The 22,807-nt window shown below is 44.2% G+C and overlaps 1 protein-coding gene across 1 annotated transcript in view; it reads right to left on the minus strand.

Moving 5' to 3' along the window:
- The window catches only part of LOC144762549 (protein unc-93 homolog A-like), a 244,248-nt gene that overhangs the window by 160,754 nt on the left and 60,687 nt on the right, over positions 1–22,807 (minus strand). The window contains exon 4 of the mRNA XM_078647777.1: positions 12,897–13,025. Coding sequence (XP_078503903.1) covers positions 12,897–13,025 — 129 coding nt within the window. The remainder of the gene's footprint in view (positions 1–12,896; positions 13,026–22,807) is intronic.

The raw sequence follows: 22,807 nt of genomic DNA on the forward strand, positions 1-22,807 counted from the left end.
TACGACGTAGTGAAGCATCATGGATCCTTACAATGCGGGCGGTGGAGTATGGGATGAACTCAGACCAGGAATTACACTATTTCTTGGGAGAATAACATACTTTTTCATATCATTAATCACCACAATATGCCTATCTGTATGATATAGACGTTGAGAGTATCTATATATATGATTGTTGCATGATGAAAGACAAACAATAATAGCGAAAGACTAATGTGCCCTCTAGCTAAAATATTATATGAAATAATGAACTCACTTATTCATGAGTATGTTGTACCTATAGATGTATGCCTCACCGATTATGTAATAGCAATATATTCTCATAGTATTCAATAATTAGATATGACTTATACTCTGGCCTACTAAACTGTTTTATTCTCCACACTACATGTAATTATCCTGCCCCACATTTCGGTGTCAGACAATACCGGTGACGATAGTTTCCTGAATTCTAAACGGGTACACCTTATCAACATTATTGTAATTCCACACCCTGTGAAAGCGCTCAACTACTAAGCCTATATATATTAATGACGCATAACGTCTAGAACGATACTATATTCGAAGATTAACTGTGATACGGGCCATCAATAATGATGTTGCGACCAATAGCTCTCACTATAAGTGTGGGGTAATGCATTTGTTACTGACCCATAATGGCGGACTATAACGCCGCCGCGTTTAGATGCAGACATTCTAGCAGTTTAAAGCAGGAAGGCCAGTTAGATTTAAATCGACTTCCGGGTTAGGAGATGCGGTTCTTCCAAAATACGGAGAGACCGGCTCTACACGCAGCAGAATATATCCCGGGACTTCATAATACCAAGGTATGGACACAGAGCGATATAAACTTAAAGACATATAGCAAGAATTGCCTTTAAACCACACAAACGGAATATTAACGGACATCCGTATGGGTTTTTGTCCCTTTTCTTCCTCGTGTGAACTATAGCTGGGGTGACGATAATCATATCATCAACCAACGTGACGAATAACTGAAATTGATCCCACTAATAATTTGGATCCCGACAAGTTGAACTTGGCCGCTTCCTGGGCTATATATTTAAACTACCGATGTGAAGGTAAGCGACTGAGAGATAAATAATATAGGTGTAATAACGGATCCCATTTTGGGAATGTGACATTAGACTACGATAATGCTGATATTACTTAAGAGCTCTACTAATCTAACAATCTAATCAGTAATTCAGTATATTAGCTGTGCCATATATTTCATAATCATATGGGTAATATGCAATTTATACATATTTTCCCACAGCGTGATTAAGAGAACAGACCCGGGTTCTCTAGAAATTATCAACCCAGCCGTGTCAGGCTGGGTCGGAATTATAACCAGCCAGAAGGTACGTTTCTGGGCCGGCTTTTATATTACACGGATGATAATAATATTCGTATGGTGGTTATAAGATTTTATATTTTATGATAATTCACAGGCATATAACCTATCAAGAATTGAGTATCAGGTAAGCCTGAGTAGCGATGCTCAGTCTTGATAACCTCTCAAGCACTAATGCTATTAATAATCGTTCAACCAATGAGGGATTTACTGAACAAATATCTATGCGATGACTCTCACTTGGGTTTATGGCGGTAATATAATTGGTGAGGCATAGTGCCGGTGTGATGCCGGGAAATCTGGTGCTACCGGTATATGTTTGGATTTCACGAGTTGTGGGGCGCTTATTTGCCTCCTGGGGAGGTAATTTCTCATTCTCTCGTTGGGAGTCCTATTTCCCTTCTTTCCCTCTTTTATTACTCATTAATAATCACTCGGTGATAATAAGAAAATATGAATTTCATTTCAACAATTTGTGGATTAAGAACATGTAAAGAATATTCCCACTTGCATGACATTAGAATTGATAATCACGAATTAACTACATGTAGAGTATGAACATTGCCCGATGTACGGCGGGACTACAATATCTATTTGTATTATTTTTTTCTTTCCTGATGAAGTCGTGGGTACCTGCCCATTCGATGAAACACGTGTTGGCTGGACTTGGAGAAAGCCTTGTGGATTAAATTAACTATATATTTATCTCAATTTGATTTGACTTTGTGGATGAACTTGTGACATTGTGTTCTTGTGGAATATTCTGAGTTGGTGTGATAGGTTTTCAGGAATATCTTTGGATCTACGGATCATTTGTGGGCAAGGATGATGACCCATACCTAGGCACCCAACGATTTAGATTTTGAGATTAACAAATACTGATATTACCGATATTTGGTGTAGCGCCACAACCATCCAGGACTATCATCCCCCCTTTGTTCTTTCTTTTGGAGCATGTTGTCTCTTGTAAATCTTGGGGACTGGGGATAAATTCTGCAGAATCCCCCAATCCTTTAGAGGCCCCTCCAATCCCTTAGATGCAGGATGGTGGTAGAGGGGTCTCCCCCGGAGCAAGTGAGTCACTTCAACTACTTGGTAGTTAGGTTGGTAGACAATATGTCCTAGGCTTCCCAAATAGTAAAAGTACAGCTGTTTTGTCACCAAAGGGGATCTGCAGTAGTATAAGGCTACCAACAGCAGTGCAGTTACCCCAGCTCTGAAAGTTTACAGGGCCACTGCAGTGGCTCTGGCCACTTATGGCGAACAAAGTGGTACAAAAGGGGGTGGTGATAGACGGAGCATCTGAACCAATCAAACACTCACACCCAGTCAACAGATCTGGGTTTAATCCATCACTTATGGGGCAGAGATTTGGGCTATGTTGACTTCTCTTACCTAATTCAAACCGAAAATAATTTCATTCATTGACTGCTTTGTTTGCCATCATGCACTCCTCCATTGCCTTTAGGCATTGACCTGGCAATGAAAAAGGTGGATTCGTTGGCCCTACTGAAATTCCTCTTATTCTGGGTACAACTCTACACTACTCCAGAGATGGCATCCTATAGGGAGGCCTTATTCAACTGATCCAACCAAGACAGAAATTTGCATATCCCTAGGCTCAAAAAAATTAAACAGCTATGCACAAATATTACATTGTAGGATGTATGGTATTCTCCAACTGAACCTTCCAAATGAACTTCCATTAAAATAAAGGAGCTTTTCTGGAAAACACTATTGGTTAGCCCCTGGAATTAAGCTAAAGAGAGGAGCGCCTCGAAAAAAATCCTTCAAATAAAATGCACACCCATGTTTGAGCCCTACCTGAACAGGATCAAACCTGTGCAGGCAACAAGTCTATATATCACATTTAGGATAGTCAGCCCAGTCTTTTGCCCAGGCTACTCTCATCTGCGAAGAAGGTGGAATACACCACTATGCAGAAATATGGGTGCCGTAACACTACTGGGAGGCATATACCCCCAGATGCATCAAGCATTCATTTTGCGATTCCTTATTAGCGGAAAATAAGGATTCGCTAATAAGGAATAGCAAAATGCTATGCATGAAGAAATCGCTAAAAAAATTGTGATTTCTTAATATTCCTAATTGCGACTCGCAAATTGCGAGTAGCAATTAAGGAATACCTCCCCATTCATTCCTATGGGCCTAGAGGCCTATAGGAAATTATGGGAAGACATTCTCAATTTGCGATTAGCAATTAGCGAATCGCAAATTGAGAATGCAATTTCAAGGGGGCAAGGGTGATCAAAGAGCACCCTGTTGCACCCCTGAAATTAATCTGTGCACATATGTTGAGCACACACATGCCCTAAGGGTATGTGTGTGCGCAACATGAAACTTTGAAAAATGCACAAAAGTGCATTCTTCAAAGTTTTTGCAAATTACCATTAAGTTCAACTTCATGGTAATTTGCTCCCCCTATTAGCGAAATCGCGAATTTTTTTACTTTGTTGCATTGCATTTAAGGAATCTCAATTTGGGATTCCTTAAATGCAATCGCAATTTAAGGAATCTCAATTTAGAGATTCCTTAAATTGCGATTTTTGCATTTGGGATGATGCATCCCAAATGCAAAAATACCGGTCGCAAAGGGTCAGATTCTGCGAATCTGCCCATTTGGGACTAGATTTTTCTTTCATGCATCTGGGCCATAGGATCTTAAGGAGTGACACATCTGAATACATTGTATTTGTCACCTCTAGGTTGTTGTTATGGGCCTAGAGACTTAGAGCAAATAGGATTGTTATAGAGGGTCAGGATCCCAGGGGGTGATTGTTTGCCTTCTCCCGACCAAATCATTGCTGCTATCACAATTTGTGAACTTTAGAGTCCCTGCTACTGCTGTCATTTTGATGACGTTCATAATTTAATGATGTTTTTAAATGCAAAAGTTTTAAACTCACATACTTTAATTGTTGAACTGAACTTTTTTAGATGTAATTGTCCTTTTTATGACACAATTATGGCAAACTTAAGATTGGTATTCTTTTCCTGTTGTTACTGAACAATTTGTGAATTGGATCTATTTATCTTCTTGTTTATCTTCTCATTTCATCATGGTAAACATTTGGGCAGGGGATATGTACAGTCTCGATCATAGGACATGACGGACCATGTTAGATTTTCGACCATGATCGCTTCTTGCCTATTGAACCAGCACTATATGGTGTTAGAGAACTTTTGTGCTAGCACATTTTCTGCCAAAATGCTCACCAAATGTATGTGGAATTAATGTGATGTTTGTTTGCAGAGAAAAATTATTTCGTTTATTGATTGTTTTGCTTGCAACTTTTATGGCCATTTGGCCGCAATAAAGTTTTATATATAGACCTCAGACACCACCACTTCAGTTAACTTCTGGACCTCAGTATACTGTGCCAGGAGAAAGGACTGCTGTGCTGCTGAAAGGACTGTCCCTCTGCTGGACCTTGCTGGACTCCTGCTCTGCTCTGCTGTGTCTGCCCTTCTGCCTGCTGCTCTCCTTGCCTGGGAGTGAGAAGGACTGGACCTGCATGTCTACACCCCAGAACCAAAGTGACTTCAAGGGCTTGCTGGCTTACCGCGAGTTTTGAAATCTCAGGAACATTAAAGGCTTCCAACAGCCATCCTATAGCATATACACTTTACCAGCTGTGAGTCCTGCCATGCCAAGTGGTGCCAATCAAGTCCTGGACCCTTTGAAGTGTGTTTTCTGTGCTGCAATTGACAAAATGCATGCATCACCGTTGTTGCGCTGAACAGAACAGATGCATCTCTTGCAGCGCTGATGCATTGCCTGTTTAGAGGACATTGCATCGGTGGCTACGTGGCTCGACAATGACGCATCACCTACATCCAGAGGGAACAACACTGATGCATTCCCTGCTCTGCTCCATGCATTGGGCCCTGTCGACTGCGCAATAAGGTACTTTTTCAGTGGGACAAGGTTGATCCCCATATCCGACCCTCGCTCCATCGTGGTTGACCTAAACTTTTGGATTTAATCCAGTTAAGCGTGACTAGATCGCCCCAGTTGGCGCTAAATGATTTTCAGCACTATATTTGCAGATATTCTTTAAAAATTCATAACTCCGGCTCTACTTATTGGATTTTTGACGTTTTTGTGTTGTTTTGTTCCCTAAATTAAGCTCTATTTTCCTAACCTGGTGTGAATTATTTTTGTGTGGTGTTTTCACTTTTTTATTATTTTAAGTGTTTCACAAATACTTTACACTGGGCCAAGTGACCAGAGGGTGAGCACATGTTTAACGTATGTATCTGACTTACCCTGACTAGGAATGTGGTCCCTAATTAGACAAAGTGCATACCTCTACCAACTAAAGATACAATTTCTTACTGAATCTTTGTACTTTGATACAAAACAATGGCTGAATGAAATTACGCTTAAATTTGCAAAAAGGTACCACTTTACTGCTTAGTTTGATGTAAATCAGTTTTTGAGAAAGTTGTATTGCAAAGGTGCTCTTGTTGTGCATGAAAAGGGAGACATCTGCATCATTAATTCACAAATCCTCAACTGGTTCCTCAGCTCCACTGAAGATTTGGGAATCCAGTTAAAAAACCCATAAAGGCATATAAGTGGATGAGGGACTTTATCCTCCCATTCTCTTGCCATTGTGGCCCAAATTGCGCAACATGGGGCACTGAGCTCCATATTGGGAATAATCAAAAGTAAAAGGGGATAAGAGGGAAGGGTGAGTACCCCTCAATCTGGCTACCAGCTCTTGGGGACACCCCCTGTAACAAGATATATTAACATAATTTTTATCATGGGATTCACAACCTAATGATGGATTCAGAAAGCCTGAACCCTCACTGAGTCCACAAGACCAAGGAACCGATGTCCAGGACTCCCAACCTCAATACCAAATTTGCAAATGCTCTAATCCCCGAGGCTAATCCCTGCTAAAGACTGTGTGAGTAGAGGGTTGGCCACCTGAAGCAGATTGGGTGTTGGACTTAGCCGGAGGCCAGCCCCTGTGACAAACCCATAGTGTGCAGGTCGATGACCTGTGTGCTGTGGGGGGTGGTGTCCTCAGCGAGTGGGGTGTCCAGGCCCTACTGCCAATCCCTGTAGCAGGAGGCACAACCCTGCCTATAGGCCATACCCTGCGGCTAACCATTGTTTTGGGCCGCCTGTTTTTCATCGAATCCCGCTGCGAGAGGTCAAGCCATGTAAGCAACTCGCCCTGTGTTTGGCTGAGTCATGTGTCATGGGGATTAGCTGCCCTATCGGGTGTGCAGGGCATAGGCATGGCTAGGAGGGAGGAGCATCTGCTTCATTAAGGTTGAGGTATGTGCATCACCCTTTGGTGTGCAAGTTATGGTTTACAGTGCTGTTGTGTGAGTTATTGATTGTGGTCTTAACCATAACTTGCACTTTTTTGGGGGGATTTTATTCATAACCACAACTGAACTTTATCTTTTTTGGTGAATATATATCTCCTGTCCTCCGTGTTACAAGTGCATTTTAGTCTATGGCTGATCGAAACCTCATAATTCTCTAAAGATAAGCCTTATTGAAGCTAATTTGGAAACCATGGCTTTTCACATTTTGCTCTCTCATTTGCATTTTCAGCCTTATTTAGTGTTTGGTAGATGGGATACTACATCAAAGCTTGGCAGATATACCCTCCACCTAATTATGTTATATTTCCCCAAAATATGCAAAACTACACATAATTGCATGAAATGCAAATCTGTCACCTAGCACTATATTTTAGCAGTAAATGCATCGTTTCTTTAAGTTTTGACTTAGGAACACATTTCACTCGAAAAAAAAATGCAAAAAACAAGTACCATGAACAACAGTTGCTTTTTCTGTGTAATTTGTAAAGGCAAATAAACAGTTCAGTTTTTCTGTGCACTCTGTTTACACAAATATTCATTGTTGTGTGCTACTCCATCCTTGCACTGTGTCTAGCAGTGCTCATATATAATAGAAAGCTACGTGGGACAGAGAGGTCAGGCGAGCGCTGCTATTTGGAAAGACAAGTAATGAACGCTGTTGTTTCTCTGACTAAGAAAACGAAACACCCTTAATTCAAGTACGGTTCTACACGCTGTATCATCACGTTTTAAATAAGGATGACACCTTGGCTGTGACGCCGGTTTGAACCAAACCCCTGATGAAGGGTCAACAAATGACCCGAAATGCATTGGGTGTGTTAAAAATTATGGGCCTTATTTATGAAGGCCTTGCGCCGCCGGTGCGTCACTTTTAACATGGGAAAAAGTGACGCATCGGTGGCGCAAGGCTTTCATAAATGAGGCCCTATATTTTGATGAAGTTAAGAGAAATTGATGAACTAATGACATTTCTATTGAAGATTCAAATAAAGGAATGAATACATTCATGGAATTATCAGTGATGAAGTCTGCGAATGTTTTATAATACATTTGAAATCAAGTTAAGAAACTTCTAGTTTCAAGAAAAAGTGCACACATCCAAGGGACTGACCTGTCTGACCCACGTAGCTTTCTAATTTGTAAAGGCACCACTTCATGCTTTATTATGTGACTTGGCGTAATGGCATCATTTGGGGATTTTCCGTAACAATGGCAACTTGAAATTCCAACATTTACACAAATTATGACAGCGTAATTTAACCCCCCACCCATTGATCTAAAAAAAGGGAAACATATATAGCTTTGTAACAAAAATGAACAATATCAAGTCGCAAGGGAATCGATAAGCATGGAGGGATAAGAGTGGAAGGAGTGACTGGACCATGAAGCATAATGGACAACCATAGAGGTGCCATTTGACCCTGCTTGCAGGCAGGTCGCCCCCACACCGCCACTCTTCACCTGTTAGCCGGAATGCCTGGTTCCTGTGCCCCTTGCTGCCTGCCTTCTGGTTCCTGGGCTTTCCCTCGCCCTGCGCGCCAGTTTCCCCCCGACCCCCACCGCTCGCCGACCCGGTCTTCCCGACGCTGCCTCCCTGCGGCCTTGCCCCCCAGCACACCCATTGGCCTCCCCGCTCCCGCCTCCCAGCTGCTCCTCCCTTCCAAGCCACCTCATATGCAGTCTGAGAAGCGGGCGCGTGCAGCGGACGCGCCGCCAGTCCCGTCTGCACCCGTCCGCGCCTGGACCGGGCCCTGCGCCAGAACACCTGGACCCCGCAAACGCCACAACACGAGAATCCACTACGACGCCAGCACCATCCACGCACTCAACGCCGGCCGAAACCACACCTGCTTCCAGGCCGCCCCAAAACGGACCCACGGACCCATCTCCTGCCACACCTGCAGCTTCACCTGCGACAGAAACACCAAACCTCCAAGGACTGGACCCAACCACCTCCGCTGCATACTCAATACCCGCTCCGCACGCAAACACACCGTCGAGCTCTGGGATCTGCTCGACACCTCCGCCCCAGATGTGGACTTCCTGACCGAGAGCTGGTGGAACGACTTCTTGGCACCCGACATCGTCATAGCCATCCCGGACGGCTACAAGATCACCCGCAGGGATCGCGCCAACGGAATTGGAGGAGGAATAGCCATCATCCACAAGTCAGCCCTCAAAGTCGCCACCCAATCAGACGACACCCTCAACGCTGCCGAACACCTGCAATTCTGGATACACCACCCTCAGAGGAACTCTCATACAGTCCACCCGGACCCCGTGCTCAGTTTAGCGACTCCATCGCCGGCCTCGCCAGCACCTACGCACTCGCCTCCACAGACTACATCCTCCTCGGGAACCTGGACTTCCACCGCGAGAGCAACAACAACGCCAACTCCGCCACCCTGATCAACAACCTCGCCAACCTCGGCCTCAGACAACTAGTCACCACACCCACCCACGCCGCCGGCCACACGCTTGACACCATCTTCTCCACAGGCTCCCACATCACCTTCGATCACACCACCAAACTCCACTGGACCAACCACCGCTGCATTCACTTCACCTTCAAGAAACCAACCACGCACCATCGCACCCAACAGCTGCCTCGCTGCTGCTGGAGCAAGCAGCTGCTCACCTCCCTTGCCAAGAACCCACACACCGACCCCACCAACTCTGACGCCGCAGCCCGCAACCTCAGACAATGGATCGACGACTGCGCCGACACCCTTGCCCCGCTCAAGAAACCCTCCAACAGCCACACCAGCAAGAGAGCCACATGGTTCACCAACGAGCTCCAGGCCTCCAAACACGCATGTCGAAAACTGGAGAAGACATGGCTACACAAACGCACACCGGACAACCATGCAGCCCACAAGGACACCACCCGCAGACACCACCACCTCATCAGACTAGCCAAGAGATCCTCCTTCAAAGACCGCATGGACAACAAGGCGCACAACAGCAAAGAGCTCTTCAGCATTGTAAAGGAACTCTCCAACTACAGCGCCAACGACATCCTGCCCTCACAAGAACTGTGCGACTCACTAACCATCTTCTTCCACCGCAAGATCGCTGACATCCACGACAGCTTCAACACCACGACCGCCCCGACTACGCCAGACTCCACCTCCCCTGTGTACATCAGCAGCGCCAACCGCCTGACCTCCTGGTCGAACGTCAACGACGACGAGACACGCAAGGTCATGAACTCCATCCACTCAGGATCTCCGTCTGACCCGTGCCCACACCACGTATTCAACAAAGCAGACGCAGCCATCGCACCCCAACTACAGTAGGTCATAAACATCTCCTTTGAAACAGCGACATTCCCGGAAAGATGGAAGCACGCCGAAATCAACGCCTTCCTCAAGAAACCCAAAGCAGACCTCAAGGAACTCAAGAACTTCCGGCCCATCTCCCTGCTCCCGGCAAAGGTCATCAGGAAAATTGTCAACATGAAACTGACCCGTCACCTGGAAGACAACAACATCTTGGACTCGTCCCAGTCCAGATTCAGACGAAACCACAGCACCGAGATAGCCCTCATCGCCGCCACAGACGACATCAGAAGCCAACTAGACAATGGCGAAACATCAGCCCTCATCCTCCTGGACCTATCAGTCGCCTTCGACACGGTCTGCCATCACACTCTAAAGACACGCCTCCTAGAAGCCGTAATCCAAGAGAAGGCCATTGACTGGACCACTTCCTTCCTCACCGGCAGAACCCAAAGCGTCCCCCTCCCACCCTTCTGATCCAAAGCCACCGACATTATCTGCAGCGTCCCCCAGGGCTCATCCCTCAGCCCGACACTGTTCAACATCTACATGGCCCCCCTCGCACTAGTGGCCCGCCATCACGCCCTCAACATCATCTCCTATGCCGACGACACCCATCTCATCCTCTCCGTCACCAAGGACCCACACACTGCCAAAACCAACCTCCACGAGGGATTGAAGGTCGTCGCTGACTGGATGAGGAGCAGCCATCTGAAGCTGAACTCGGACAAGAGGGAGGTCCTCATCCTCGGATCCACCCCCCTCAGCCTGGGACAACTCCTGGTGGCCGACCACACTGAGAACAGCAGCAACACCCTCCGACCATGCACACAATCTAGGATTTATCCTTGACCCCTCCCTCTCCATGTCTAAGCAGGTCAACGCCTTCTCCTCCTCCTGCTACAAAACCCTCCGCATGCTCCACAGGATCTACAAGTGGATCCCAACCGAAACAAGAAGAACTGTGCACAGGCCCTCGTCAGCAGCAGACTGGACTATGGCAACGCACTCTACGCAGAAATGCCAGCCAAACGCCTACGATGACTAAAATGCATCCAAAACGCCTCCCACTCAACTGATCATCAACGTCCGTCACTGCAGCCACATCACCCCCCACCTGAGAGACCTACACTGGCTCCCCGTGGACAAGAGGATGACCTTCAAGCTCCTCACCCACGCACACAAAGCACTCCACAATGCCGGACCAGCCTACCTGAACAGCAGACTCAGCTTCCAAACCCCCACCCGCCAGCACTGCTCCGCCAGCCTCGCCCTCGCTGCTGTCCCCCGCATCCAACGAATGACCTCCGGTGACAGATCCTTCTCCTACCTCGCTGCCAAGACCTGGAACCCCCTCCCTACCCACATACGGCAGACCCAAGACCTACTCACCTTCAGAAGACTCCTCAAGACCGGGCTCTTCGAGCTGTAGCAGCACCCCCCCACTCCCCTCAGCGCCTTGGGACCCTCACGGGTAAGTAGCACGCTCTACAAGTACTCTGATTGATTGATTGATAGAGGTGCCATGGAGCATGCGTGGGGGACAGTCTGGAGCCCAGAGGTGAAAGGAGGAGAAAGAGAGAAACAGTCCTGCAATGCAGCATTGGAAAAAGAAACACTAAGCAGTTGTGCTCCATGTTGGCAGGTGTTGCAGACAGAGAGCGAGCGGTGGGTGGGGCCAGGGTATGAGAGAGACGATTGCTGCTGAGAGAGATATGAACCGATGGGAGCGGGTGATGGAGAATGAATCCATAAATTAATCTGGTGTTTGTTAACCACAAACAAATCCCCCCTAAGGGTCTCAAGGTGCTTGGACCATCGGGAAGATTAAGTGAGCTATTGCCTGGTGTCACATGGTACTAAGCAGAGCTACCCCCGGGGATCGAACTTTGAGCCCCCTCACGCCGGAGTCTGTTGCTCTGTCCGCTGTGCCACACATGGAGAGAGACAGAGTCAGCATGAGTGGGGACAGACAGACACACACGAGGGAAAATAAAAAGGCCATGCACTCCATTTGAGAGCCAAAAATCAAATCATGTTTCAGCAAAAGGAGAGATAGTTACCTGTTGTTTGCAATTGAACCATACTACGAATCTCATCAAAAGCATAGGGAAACTTAAATACTCATTGGTGTGACGAACAAAAGACACCTGACACTGACAACCATGTCATCCAATGATGAGCATCGAATTTATCCAAAGCCTTCTCTAAATATATGATACGCTATATGTATTGGAAGCAAGAGGTGTTGCCAACAGACAGTTACAGCTATCTGTAGCCAAGACCTAAATATTAGGTAACCATTAAGTAGCAAAAGAAACAGGTAACAGATAAACAAGAACGTTTTCGATATTCGGTCAGAAGGAATCCAATAGAAGAACATTCCATTTGTTCCATATTGATCAGCCAAGGTTCTGTTACATATGGTTGATTTTAAGTCTTGGTGAAGTTAAATTCTCTTTGGCAAGAAATCTCAATGTTCTTTGGAAATATTATTGTAACAAAGTTTTCATCTTTACCAGGCAAGACGGTTGGTCACGGGTCAGCATTTTGCCTTTTCATAAAAAAATTACCTCAACACTTAAAACTCTATTTCAGGAACCAGTTTCATAGTATTTTTCCTGGTTTTTCTCACGGATCAATAAGTGTACAAGCCGCTTTCATTTAACTTATTGTAGCTGTGCTAACTGAAAAAATCTTTCTTTACTTTTTGTCTTGCCAGTCATTATAAAAGTTCATAACGGTTCAAATTGATCTGTTTTTCTACCGTGAAACACAATGAGCCTCGATTACAATTTTCAGAAGTTTTTGTACTCTCTCTATAGGTAAAACAATTATTTAAGCAACGTTACAGACTTCTCTTAAGTACCTGTAGAAACACGTACCTGTGTAAACTCCCATCAAAGTGTAAATTAAATGAGTTGATGGTCGATCTGTTTCTGTATAATTCATAGAATTAATGTTCAGTTCTGGACAATTGAAGGCTCCACAGTATGTGTAGTTCAGTCCTGTCCCTGGAGAATGCAAATGAAACCATTAGAAATGCAAAGATCACTTTAAACCATTGTTAAACACAAGACTTTGTCTTCATATAACCTTTGGGATACCAGAATTGCTCCCACAGTATATAATCTTTAAGACATCTTAAACATTGTGTAAGACAAAGTCAATCAACCTTCAACCCACCAGCTTCATAATAGAATCTAATTCATCACTTTCAGCAAGTGAGATAGCCATATTATGTTACCACCCATGGATGGGTGTCTGTATAAAATGATTGAAACAAAATACTCCTGGACTGGCTGGATAAATGTAGTGCCCAATTGATCATGATTACTAGAAGCAGCTGACACCCTCACTGTCTTCAGTTCAATGATACAATGTACACCCCAGATTTACAACTGCTTTTTTATCCCAATACAGATGGGCACATTTGAAACTCAGGAATGTGGTGGACCAAGCAGAAAGCCATTGTTCCTAGATCCTCTTCAGAAAGGATTAGCTGTCTGTCAGTATTGTGAACTATAAAATACAATAACAAAAATTAAAAAAATATAAATATATATATTATATATATAATTCACTCACTCCAATTCCTGGCCTGCAAATCCTTTGGCGACACACCCAGGCACGGACCCTCAACGATCTCCAGAAAGACACCAATACTCCATAGTTCGGTTAAAATGGAGTGTCAAATTTATTACCAAGTTGTCCCTTCTTATTCGAGCATAGTGCTCGCCATGACGTGTTTCGCTCGCCAACTGCGAGCTTGATCACATGACGCGCCACTAACAGGAATCCCCTTATTTACAAATTGTGCACTAGTGCCTATAAAAACAATTGCCCATTGTTTAGTGAAATAGAAAAACAGACTGCACTGTTGTTATGCATCGGTAACACATATGTCTATATTGCTAAACTAAATAGTGATGAAATATATTCAAGTATTATAAATACACACACTTTGACACAAATGTGCAAAAATAATGCAGTAGATATAAACAATTGTATAGAATTGAAAAAGGTGTGCACATAAGCAGTAAAAATACACTATGGTTCATTATATAAACCTGTGATGGCAGTACAAGACAGCATCCTATAGAGATCTTTAAAGTGCTAGTGCATTAATAGAGTCCTACTGAAAAAATCTTATATAGATACACAATTAGCCACAGTTGTACAGAATTGCAAAACAGTGTGCAAATAAGCAATAAATGTGCAAAGTACGCTAAGGCTCATTGTTGTAAAATTACAATAACAGTAGGGGACAACATACTATAGAGATCAATAAGGTGCATTGATAGAATCCTGATAGAAAATTCTGTATATGGAAAATTGGTCATCATAGCCAGAGTCTCGCATTTAGGTATATATTAATACAGCAGTTGGGATATGTAGTCCTACATGTATGTTTATTGTGCACTATATGTAATTATGTTTTACGAACGTTCCTTCGACCCGTGACCAAGGTGCGGTTGCACCAAAATGCGTTGGGCGTTTGGCTCACAACATGCTTATGGAATAAATAACTGCGTGAAAACCAATTTGGGCTCGAGTATTTCCTTGACTGAGAGGAGAGGATATTTATATATATATATTCACTGAAAAAAACATAGGTTTCAGCCACATTATAGTTAGGAATTAGCATTTAAAAAACCTTAGAAATTCACAAAAAAAAACAAAGGTTTCACACATGTTATAGTTAGCTGGACATTTCACTCACACAAAACCATTGAAATTCCCCCGTTATAGTTAGTTCAGCTAACTATAACTCATGCGCCCGCAATGCACTGCTGATGACGTCACATATTACATCACTCATGACATGGTCAGTGACATCACTCATGACATCACTGATGACATCTTAAATGACATCACTGATGACATCATCCAGTGAATGTGTGTCTTTCTGAAAAATAAATATGTTTTATATATGTATATCTAAAGGTTGAAGGAAGAATAAATGGGTAAATAAGTCTCTAAATGGATTTTTGTTTTGTAAAATTGATTGTATAACTGACTTATTAAGTGTATCTTAGTGAATACATGGGTTAGTGAGTAATTTTTAAATATATATATATCTGTATCAGTCTCACACATTTTTTGATTACGTAGCTGCATGGGTTGGTGAGTAGCTACATGAGTGTCTGTATAGGTTATTAGTTGTTTTTTTGAGTGTCAGTATGAGTGTCTGAGTGTCTATATGGTTCGGTGGGGGATATTAGCACATAGATGCATGAATGAGTGACTCACTGTTTGTATGTGTTTTGAAGACAGCATATGTGCAGGACTGTATGGGTGGATGAGTGTGTGTATAGGTGTTTTAGTGAGTGAATGACTGTCTCAATACTGTCTTTATGACTAAGTGCATATGCTTTAAACTACTATATGTGAGTATTGGTGTATATAAGTGAGTATATATGAGAGTGAGAGATTGGTAGAGTTCCTGTATAACTAAGTATGTGTTTCTTTAGGTGATTGTTTAACCGCATGCGTGCGGCCGTTTTTCCCGCGGTATGCGGCATTTTTCGAATTACCGCGTTACATGACGAGCTCAGCTCGTCATCAGCACACGATAGGTAACGCTGATGACGAGCTGAGCTCGTCATCAGCATGGAAGGGGTTAAGAGTGTAAGTGTGTGTACATTTCTGTAAAATTATGTGCAGTGGTGTGTATATAGCTGTATATGCAAATAAATGGATGATTGATAGTTTATTTGCATGTGTGAGTATGTGTGTGAGTAACTCTATGGATGACTGTCGGTGCGTAACAAAATGTATAGGTGTATGAGTACATATGATGAGTGAGTACATGTATGCGTGCCTATATAGAACTGTTGGTGAATGAGTGCATGTGTATGTAGATGGTGGAATTACTGTATAGGTTGTTGTAAGTGGTATTGGTAATACCATTTTTTTTTTAAATGTTAGTTTCTATTTTTGAATGTGTGTATCAAAGGTTATATTACGCTGCGAGGAGGTCTACCACTCTTTCACAAGGATGATTTCATCAGTGATGTCATCAGTGATGTCATTTGAGATGTCATCAATGATGTCATGAGTGATGTCACTGACCATGTCATGAGTGATGTAATATGTGAAGTCATCAGTAGTGCATTGCGGGCGCACGAGTTCTAGTTAGCTAAACTAACTATAATGGGGGAATTTCAATGGCTTTGTATGAGTGAAATGTCCAGCTAACTATAACGTGTGAAACCTTTGTTTTTTTCAGTGAATTTCTAAGGTTTTTTAAATGCTAATTCCTAACTATAACGTGGCTGACACCTATGTTTTTTCAGTGAATTTTTAAGGTTTTTTAAATGCTAATTCCTAAATGTAAGGTGGATGAAACCTATGGTTTTTTCAGTGAATTTCAAAGGTTTTGTAAATGATAATTTTTAAATGTATTAATTGTTATATTTTATACTGATTTTATACTGATTTACTACATTGTTTTAAAGTATTTATTTTTAGATATTTTATTTTTTTAAATTACATTACATATTTTTAATATAAATTGAAAAAGAAAATTAAATATTGAAACTGTTAAAAAAAATGTTTTTTTTTTAAATTTATATATATTTTAGATAGCAGGCAATGATATCCTATAGAAGGGAATTCAGTCTGTACACCTCTCAGCAACGCAGCCCCCTCCAGTATGCGCCAGGGGGCTGCATTGCAGAGAGGTGTAATGAGGCCATGCCCCTTTTTACACCTCTCTGCAACGCAGCCCCCTGGCATGTTTGCAGAGGGGGAACTAATTCCCCTTGCATATTGGGGGTTCCTAGGGGCCAACTAGCCCACCAGGAACCCCCAGTATGCGCCAGGGGGCTGTATTGCAGAGAGGTGTAAAAAGGGGCGTAGCCTCTTTACACGTCTCTGCAAGGCAGCCCCCTGGTGCATACTGGAGGTTCCTGATGGGCTACTTGGCCCCCAGGGAACCGTAGTATTCAAGGGGAATTATTTCCCCCTATGTATTATGCGCGAGGGTTTTTAAAAAAAAATACTTTTTGGGGGCCTTTGTGGTCTTTGTGGGACCCCTGAGCAGGCCTAGGGGGTCAGGAACCTCCAGTATGCACCAGTGGGCTGCCTTGTAGAGAGGTGTGAAAAGGGGCATGGCCTCTTTACAGGTCTCAGCAAGGCAGCCCCCTGGCACGTTTGCAGAGGGGGAACTAATTCCCCTTACATACTGGGGGTCCCTGGGGGCCAACTAGCCCACCAGGAACCTCCAGTATGCGCCAGAGGGCTGCATTGCAGAGAGGTGTAATGAGGCCATGCCCCTTTTTACAACACTCTGCAACGCTGCTCGGTGGCGCTTACTGGAGGTAACTGGTGGGCTACTTGGCCCCCAGAGACCCCAGTATTCAAGGGGAATTACCACCCCCTCTGCAAACGTGCCAGGGGGCGCGTTAGCAGAGTGGTGCAGGGAGGGGGCGGGGCTTGAGGTGACGGATTGCAAAGCGCGTTTGCAAAGGGGAAACTAATTCCCCTTGAATAGCGGGGGTCCCCGGGGGCCAACTAGCCCACAAGGAACCTCCAGTATGCGCCAGGGGGCTGCGTTGCAGAGAGGTGTAAAAAGGGCGTGGCCTCTTTACACGTCTCTGCAAGGCCACCCCTGGCACATTTGCAGAGGGGGAACTAAATCCCCTTGAATACTGTGGGTCCCTGTGGGCCAACTTGCCCACCAGGAACCTCCAGTATGCGCCAGGGGGCTGCGTTGCAGAGAGGTGTAAAAAGGGGCATGGCCTCTTTACACGTCTCTGCAAGGCAGCCCCCTGGCGTGTTTGCAGAGGGTGAACTAATTCCCCTTGCATAATGGGGGTCCCTGGGGGCCAACTAGCCCACCAGGATCCTTGGGTATGGGTTAGGGGGCTGCATTGCAGAGAGGTGTAATGAGGCCACGCCCCTTTTTACAACACTCTGCAATGCAGCTCTGTTGCTCTATATATATATATATATATTCACTGAAAAAACCATAGGTTATAGACCATATATAGTTAGGAATTAGCATTTACAAAACCTTGAAAATTCACTGAAAAAACCATAGGTTATAGACCATATATAGTTAGGAATTAGCATTTAAAAAACCTTATTTTACTCACACAAAACCATTGAAATTCCATATATAGTTAGTTGTACTAACTATATATCGCGCACCCGCAATCCACTGCTGATCATGTCACATATTACATCATTCATGACATGGTCAGTGACATCACTGATGACATCACTGATGACATCTCAAATGACATCACTGATGACATCACTGATGACATCACTGATGACATCTCAAATGACATCACTGATGACATCACTGATGACATCTCATTTGACATTACTGATCACATCACTGATGACATCATTCATGTGATAATACGATGAACCTCTTCAGACTCTAATATAACCTTAGATACACTCAGTGTAAACACAGACTCACAGATTGTCACTCATCCATGAAGTTAAACACACACCTAGTCAGTCATGCAAACAATCTATCACACCTCCATTTTCCCAACTATACAGTTATACACACCTTACTTATTCAAACATATACTAAAACATATTTACTCTCTTATACATTCCTGGATACAAGTTCACAATGATGCGTACAGCCACTCACACATTCACTGGCTCTTATGCACAGTTATTTATATATGTCAAGTCTCACATGTACTGTGTTTTACATATGTACTTACTTTGACATGTAGCACTGAGATATCCATTCACTCACCAATACACTGATGCACACAGTCAACCGCCCATACAGCTGTTTCCACATGCACTTTTGAACCCATACATCTAGTGAATCAACTGCTCACACATCTATGCACAGAGTCATACACCTCCCAGCCACCCACACACACACTCAGTCTCCCATACAAATACTTGGGCAACCAATCAATAACCCATATAGTTACTCATATAGCTACTGAACAACACATGCAGCAGTTTTCAGAACAACAGACATAATGATGCACAAATTAAGACAGTTTAGTCACTAACCCATGCACTCAGTGAGACACATTTAATCACTCACTCATACAGTCAGTCATGCACCTACTAAATCCTTCATCCAGACACTTATACATCCACTCAAGACATATTTTAACTTTACAGAAAAATACAGTCACTGGATGTTGTCATCAGTGATGTCATCAGTGATGTCATTTGAGATGTCATCAGTGATGTCATTTGAGATGTCATCAGTGATGTCATCAGTGATGTCACTGACCATGTCATGAATGATGTAATATGTGACATGATCAGCAGTGGATTGCGGGTGCGCGATATATAGTTAGTACAACTAACTATATATGGAATTTCAATGGTTTTGTGTGAGTAAAATAAGGTTTTTTAAATGCTAATTCCTAACTATATATGGTCTATAACCTATGGTTTTTTCAGTGAATTTTCAAGGTTTTGTAAATGCTAATTCCTAACTATATATGGTCTATAACCTATGGTTTTTTCAGTGAATTTCAATGGTTTTTTAATAGCAAATATCATAAGCTGTCGATTGTCAAGTACGTGGTAAGATTTTTTTTTCGTGTTTATGCACACTGATCTGCTTTCAATGCTGCCCCCCCCCTCATTTCTATTAGGAGTACTCTCTCTTTGCAGATAGTGAAGGGTAGTTAACGCAGGCCTTTGCCCCCGTTGTAATCCGTCGTGCCTGCTTCTCTCTCCATTTGATTGATTGTTATCCAAGCATTTACTGTTTTAGAATTGGTTCTCTTTGGTTCATTCTCTATTTACAAACAAGCACAGAGTCGCAATACTCTGTTTAGTCTTTGCAGATAGCGAAAAATCGTGTAAAAAAACAAAAGGAATCGAGCAAAATCAGTAGGCCACTAATGGGATCTCTTTTTGACCTCGCTAAAATAGAAACATTAGGAACAACCTGTTGAAAATAGCAATGTGTATGTACATAAGCGGCGTTCATTTGTGTTCACAGTACCCCTTGTTGATTGTTTGAATCGAGCATTGAATTGTTCGAAGTTGGTTCTCTTAAGGATCTTCTCTGCCTGCAAACGGGGAAGAATAGGAATATTCTCTCTCCCTTTGCAGATAGTGAAGGGTAGGTAACGCAAACCTTTAACACGTCGTGCCTATTTCGTTCCTCATTGATTGATTGTTTGCCCGAACATTGACTGTTTGGGAATTGGTTCCTTTTGGAGGTATTCCCTGTTTGCAAATAAACGTAGGAAAATCTTTGCAAGTAGTGAAAGGGTAGGTAATGCGGACCTTTGTCCCCCGTTGTAATCTGTCATGCCTATCTACTCCCCACTGATTGATGCACCTGTTTCACCAAGACCATTTACTAGAGATAGGTCATCTGGCCCGACCAGAGAGCACCCCTAGTGAAAAGGACATATGCAATAATAACGAAGTGATCACTGTATCCTGTTAACAGAAACTTTAGCATGAAAAAACCTGGAAAGAAAGGAATAGGAAAACGAAAATCAGTAGGCCACTGATGAACTTTTTATTAAATAACAAACAAAGAAACGATAACAATACGTAATGATAAAACCTATTATTGTCCTAGAAACAAGAAACGTTAGAAGTAAGCCCGTAATAAGAAACCTGAAAACAGTAAGAGAAACCAAGTGTGACATTGCAACGGCCACAAGGCAACGAGGCTTCATCGCCCCTCACTGCCCCAAAACGTGTCTGTCCCACCGCCTGCCACGCCCAAATAACGGCAAACTGGGAAAGATACAAGTCAGCAGACATCCGCCCCATTCTGGAAACTTCCAAAGTGCAACAGGTTTGCGGCTACGCCCAGCCGGAAGCAACACATATAAGGCGGGTCCTGCTGCCAACCGTCGGCAGAAGATCATCACGTAGGGTGTAGCCGGAGGAAAGGCCGAGGCCAATGGGACCCGGCCAGGGGGATTGCTATGACAACCGTGGAGAGTTGCAAGGGGGGGAATGTCCCTGTCCTCGACCCTCCCCTCTCTCTCCCAGCCCGACCACCATCAACCAGAGGCCGAGGCCGACGGGATCCGGCCGCGGTAACACTGGAGAGTTACAGGTTCGACCCCCCCCCTCTCTCCCAGTCTGGACCAGCATCCTGGGAGTGGAGAGGCCACTGCACGAAAGGCCCAGGAGAGGCGCCGCGCGCCACGCGCCAAGGTCTGTCCCAAGGATGGACTAAGGGATCCGTTCCTGGGGCCGTGGCAAGGAGCGTCCGGCCACCATCAACCAGAGGCCCGCCCCAAAAGACGCACTGGACATTTCTTTTTTCTTCCATAATCGCTGCAACAACCCTGGGGGGGGATGTCTGGCACATGCCTCCGACCCCCCCTCGTCCTCATCGCCTGGTCCGGCCATAACAAATGTAAAGCGAAACGCCGTGGGGTGCACTGGGAGGGAGAGACGGTGCGAACAGGCCTCTCCCGCCTCCCCAGGTGGAGGCTTCCCTGCTGCACCCTCAGCGCTCCAGGCGCCCGGAAAAGGGTTCTTCCACTGTGGCGATGCTGCAACGTCTCGCCCGGCAGGGTGGAGCCCGTCCGCTCATTTGACCCCGCGATCGCCGGTAGCTACCGAACTCTCAAAATGGCGATCGACCTGGCAAGAGCGGGCCCAGCATGAAGAAATGGCCCGGTCACTGGTTGACTCCACCACCGTAGTCCTCCACGACCTTGAAGATTCTAGAGGAGCCGCGGGAGTCCCCGACCCCCGCAGACACCCCCGATGGGGAATGACTGCCATGATCGCCCGTGGAGTGACGAAACTGTAGCCGCGGGACGTCGGCGCTCCCATGCTGGCGCCAGCCTCAGTTTGAATGACTAGAATCCTGCAGACCACATTTCGGATTAGTTCCGGTGAAAGCACAGTGTGACCCGGTAGGAAAAATTGTTGCACCCCCTCCCCTTTTTGACTGATGGTTCAAACCACTGATCCTTTCTTTTGCCCTTTTAACGGAACTTTGGACTGCCAAAGGAAGCTCTGGGCCAACCACGAGTTAATAGAGATTTAGACTATGCCTGGTTCTGCCTGACTGCACCCAAAATGGCGCCGATGCAAATGAAACCCTCAACTCCTTATTGTACCCCGATTGCTCAGCCTCGGTGTCATAGGATATGTATGAAGTTTTTAAACATATAGATTGATATAGGATGTGTACTGATTATGAGTTTGGACAATGGATTGATATAGGATGTATACTGTCAGCTCGGACAATGAATTGATATGAGATGGGTACTGATTAGGTGTTCGGACAATGAAGGACAATGAATTAGCATAAGATGGGTACCGATTGAACATTCGGACAATGAATTGTTGTTGAGTTTGGCGCATCATGATTATTGAAAGTTCGAAATTTCGATGCTTATGATATTCGCTCACACTAAAGATTCAATATGATTTTTATTGCACTTGGCGCACTTTTTATGAAATTAACGACCACTGACTCCATTAATTTTTCCACTAATAAAGTATCCCCACATCTACAGTTCCAGCCTGCTCCGTGGCCGGCCCACGGGGTTGTAGGCCCGTATTTGTGCACCGACATTCTCATTAAAGATTGTTTTTGAGAAAGCAAATATAGTTGTCCGCGTAAATTGATAAGTTTCGAATAAATGATCCGATATAACTTAAGTACAGGTGAAACGACTCAGCTTGATTAAAAAAACAAGGGTTAAAAGGGTATAGTACGCAGAAATACTGCAAACATGAACGGTCCAGGTTTTTGTTGTATGTACTTTGCACATTTTTGTACAGCCAAAGGCAACCGCTAAAGATCCTGGTATTTAGCCTATACTTTATATGCTGCCTGTATAAGAAAAAT

This window comes from Lissotriton helveticus, chromosome 6 (genome assembly GCF_964261635.1).
Source record: "Lissotriton helveticus chromosome 6, aLisHel1.1, whole genome shotgun sequence".
NCBI lineage: Eukaryota > Metazoa > Chordata > Amphibia > Caudata > Salamandridae > Lissotriton > Lissotriton helveticus.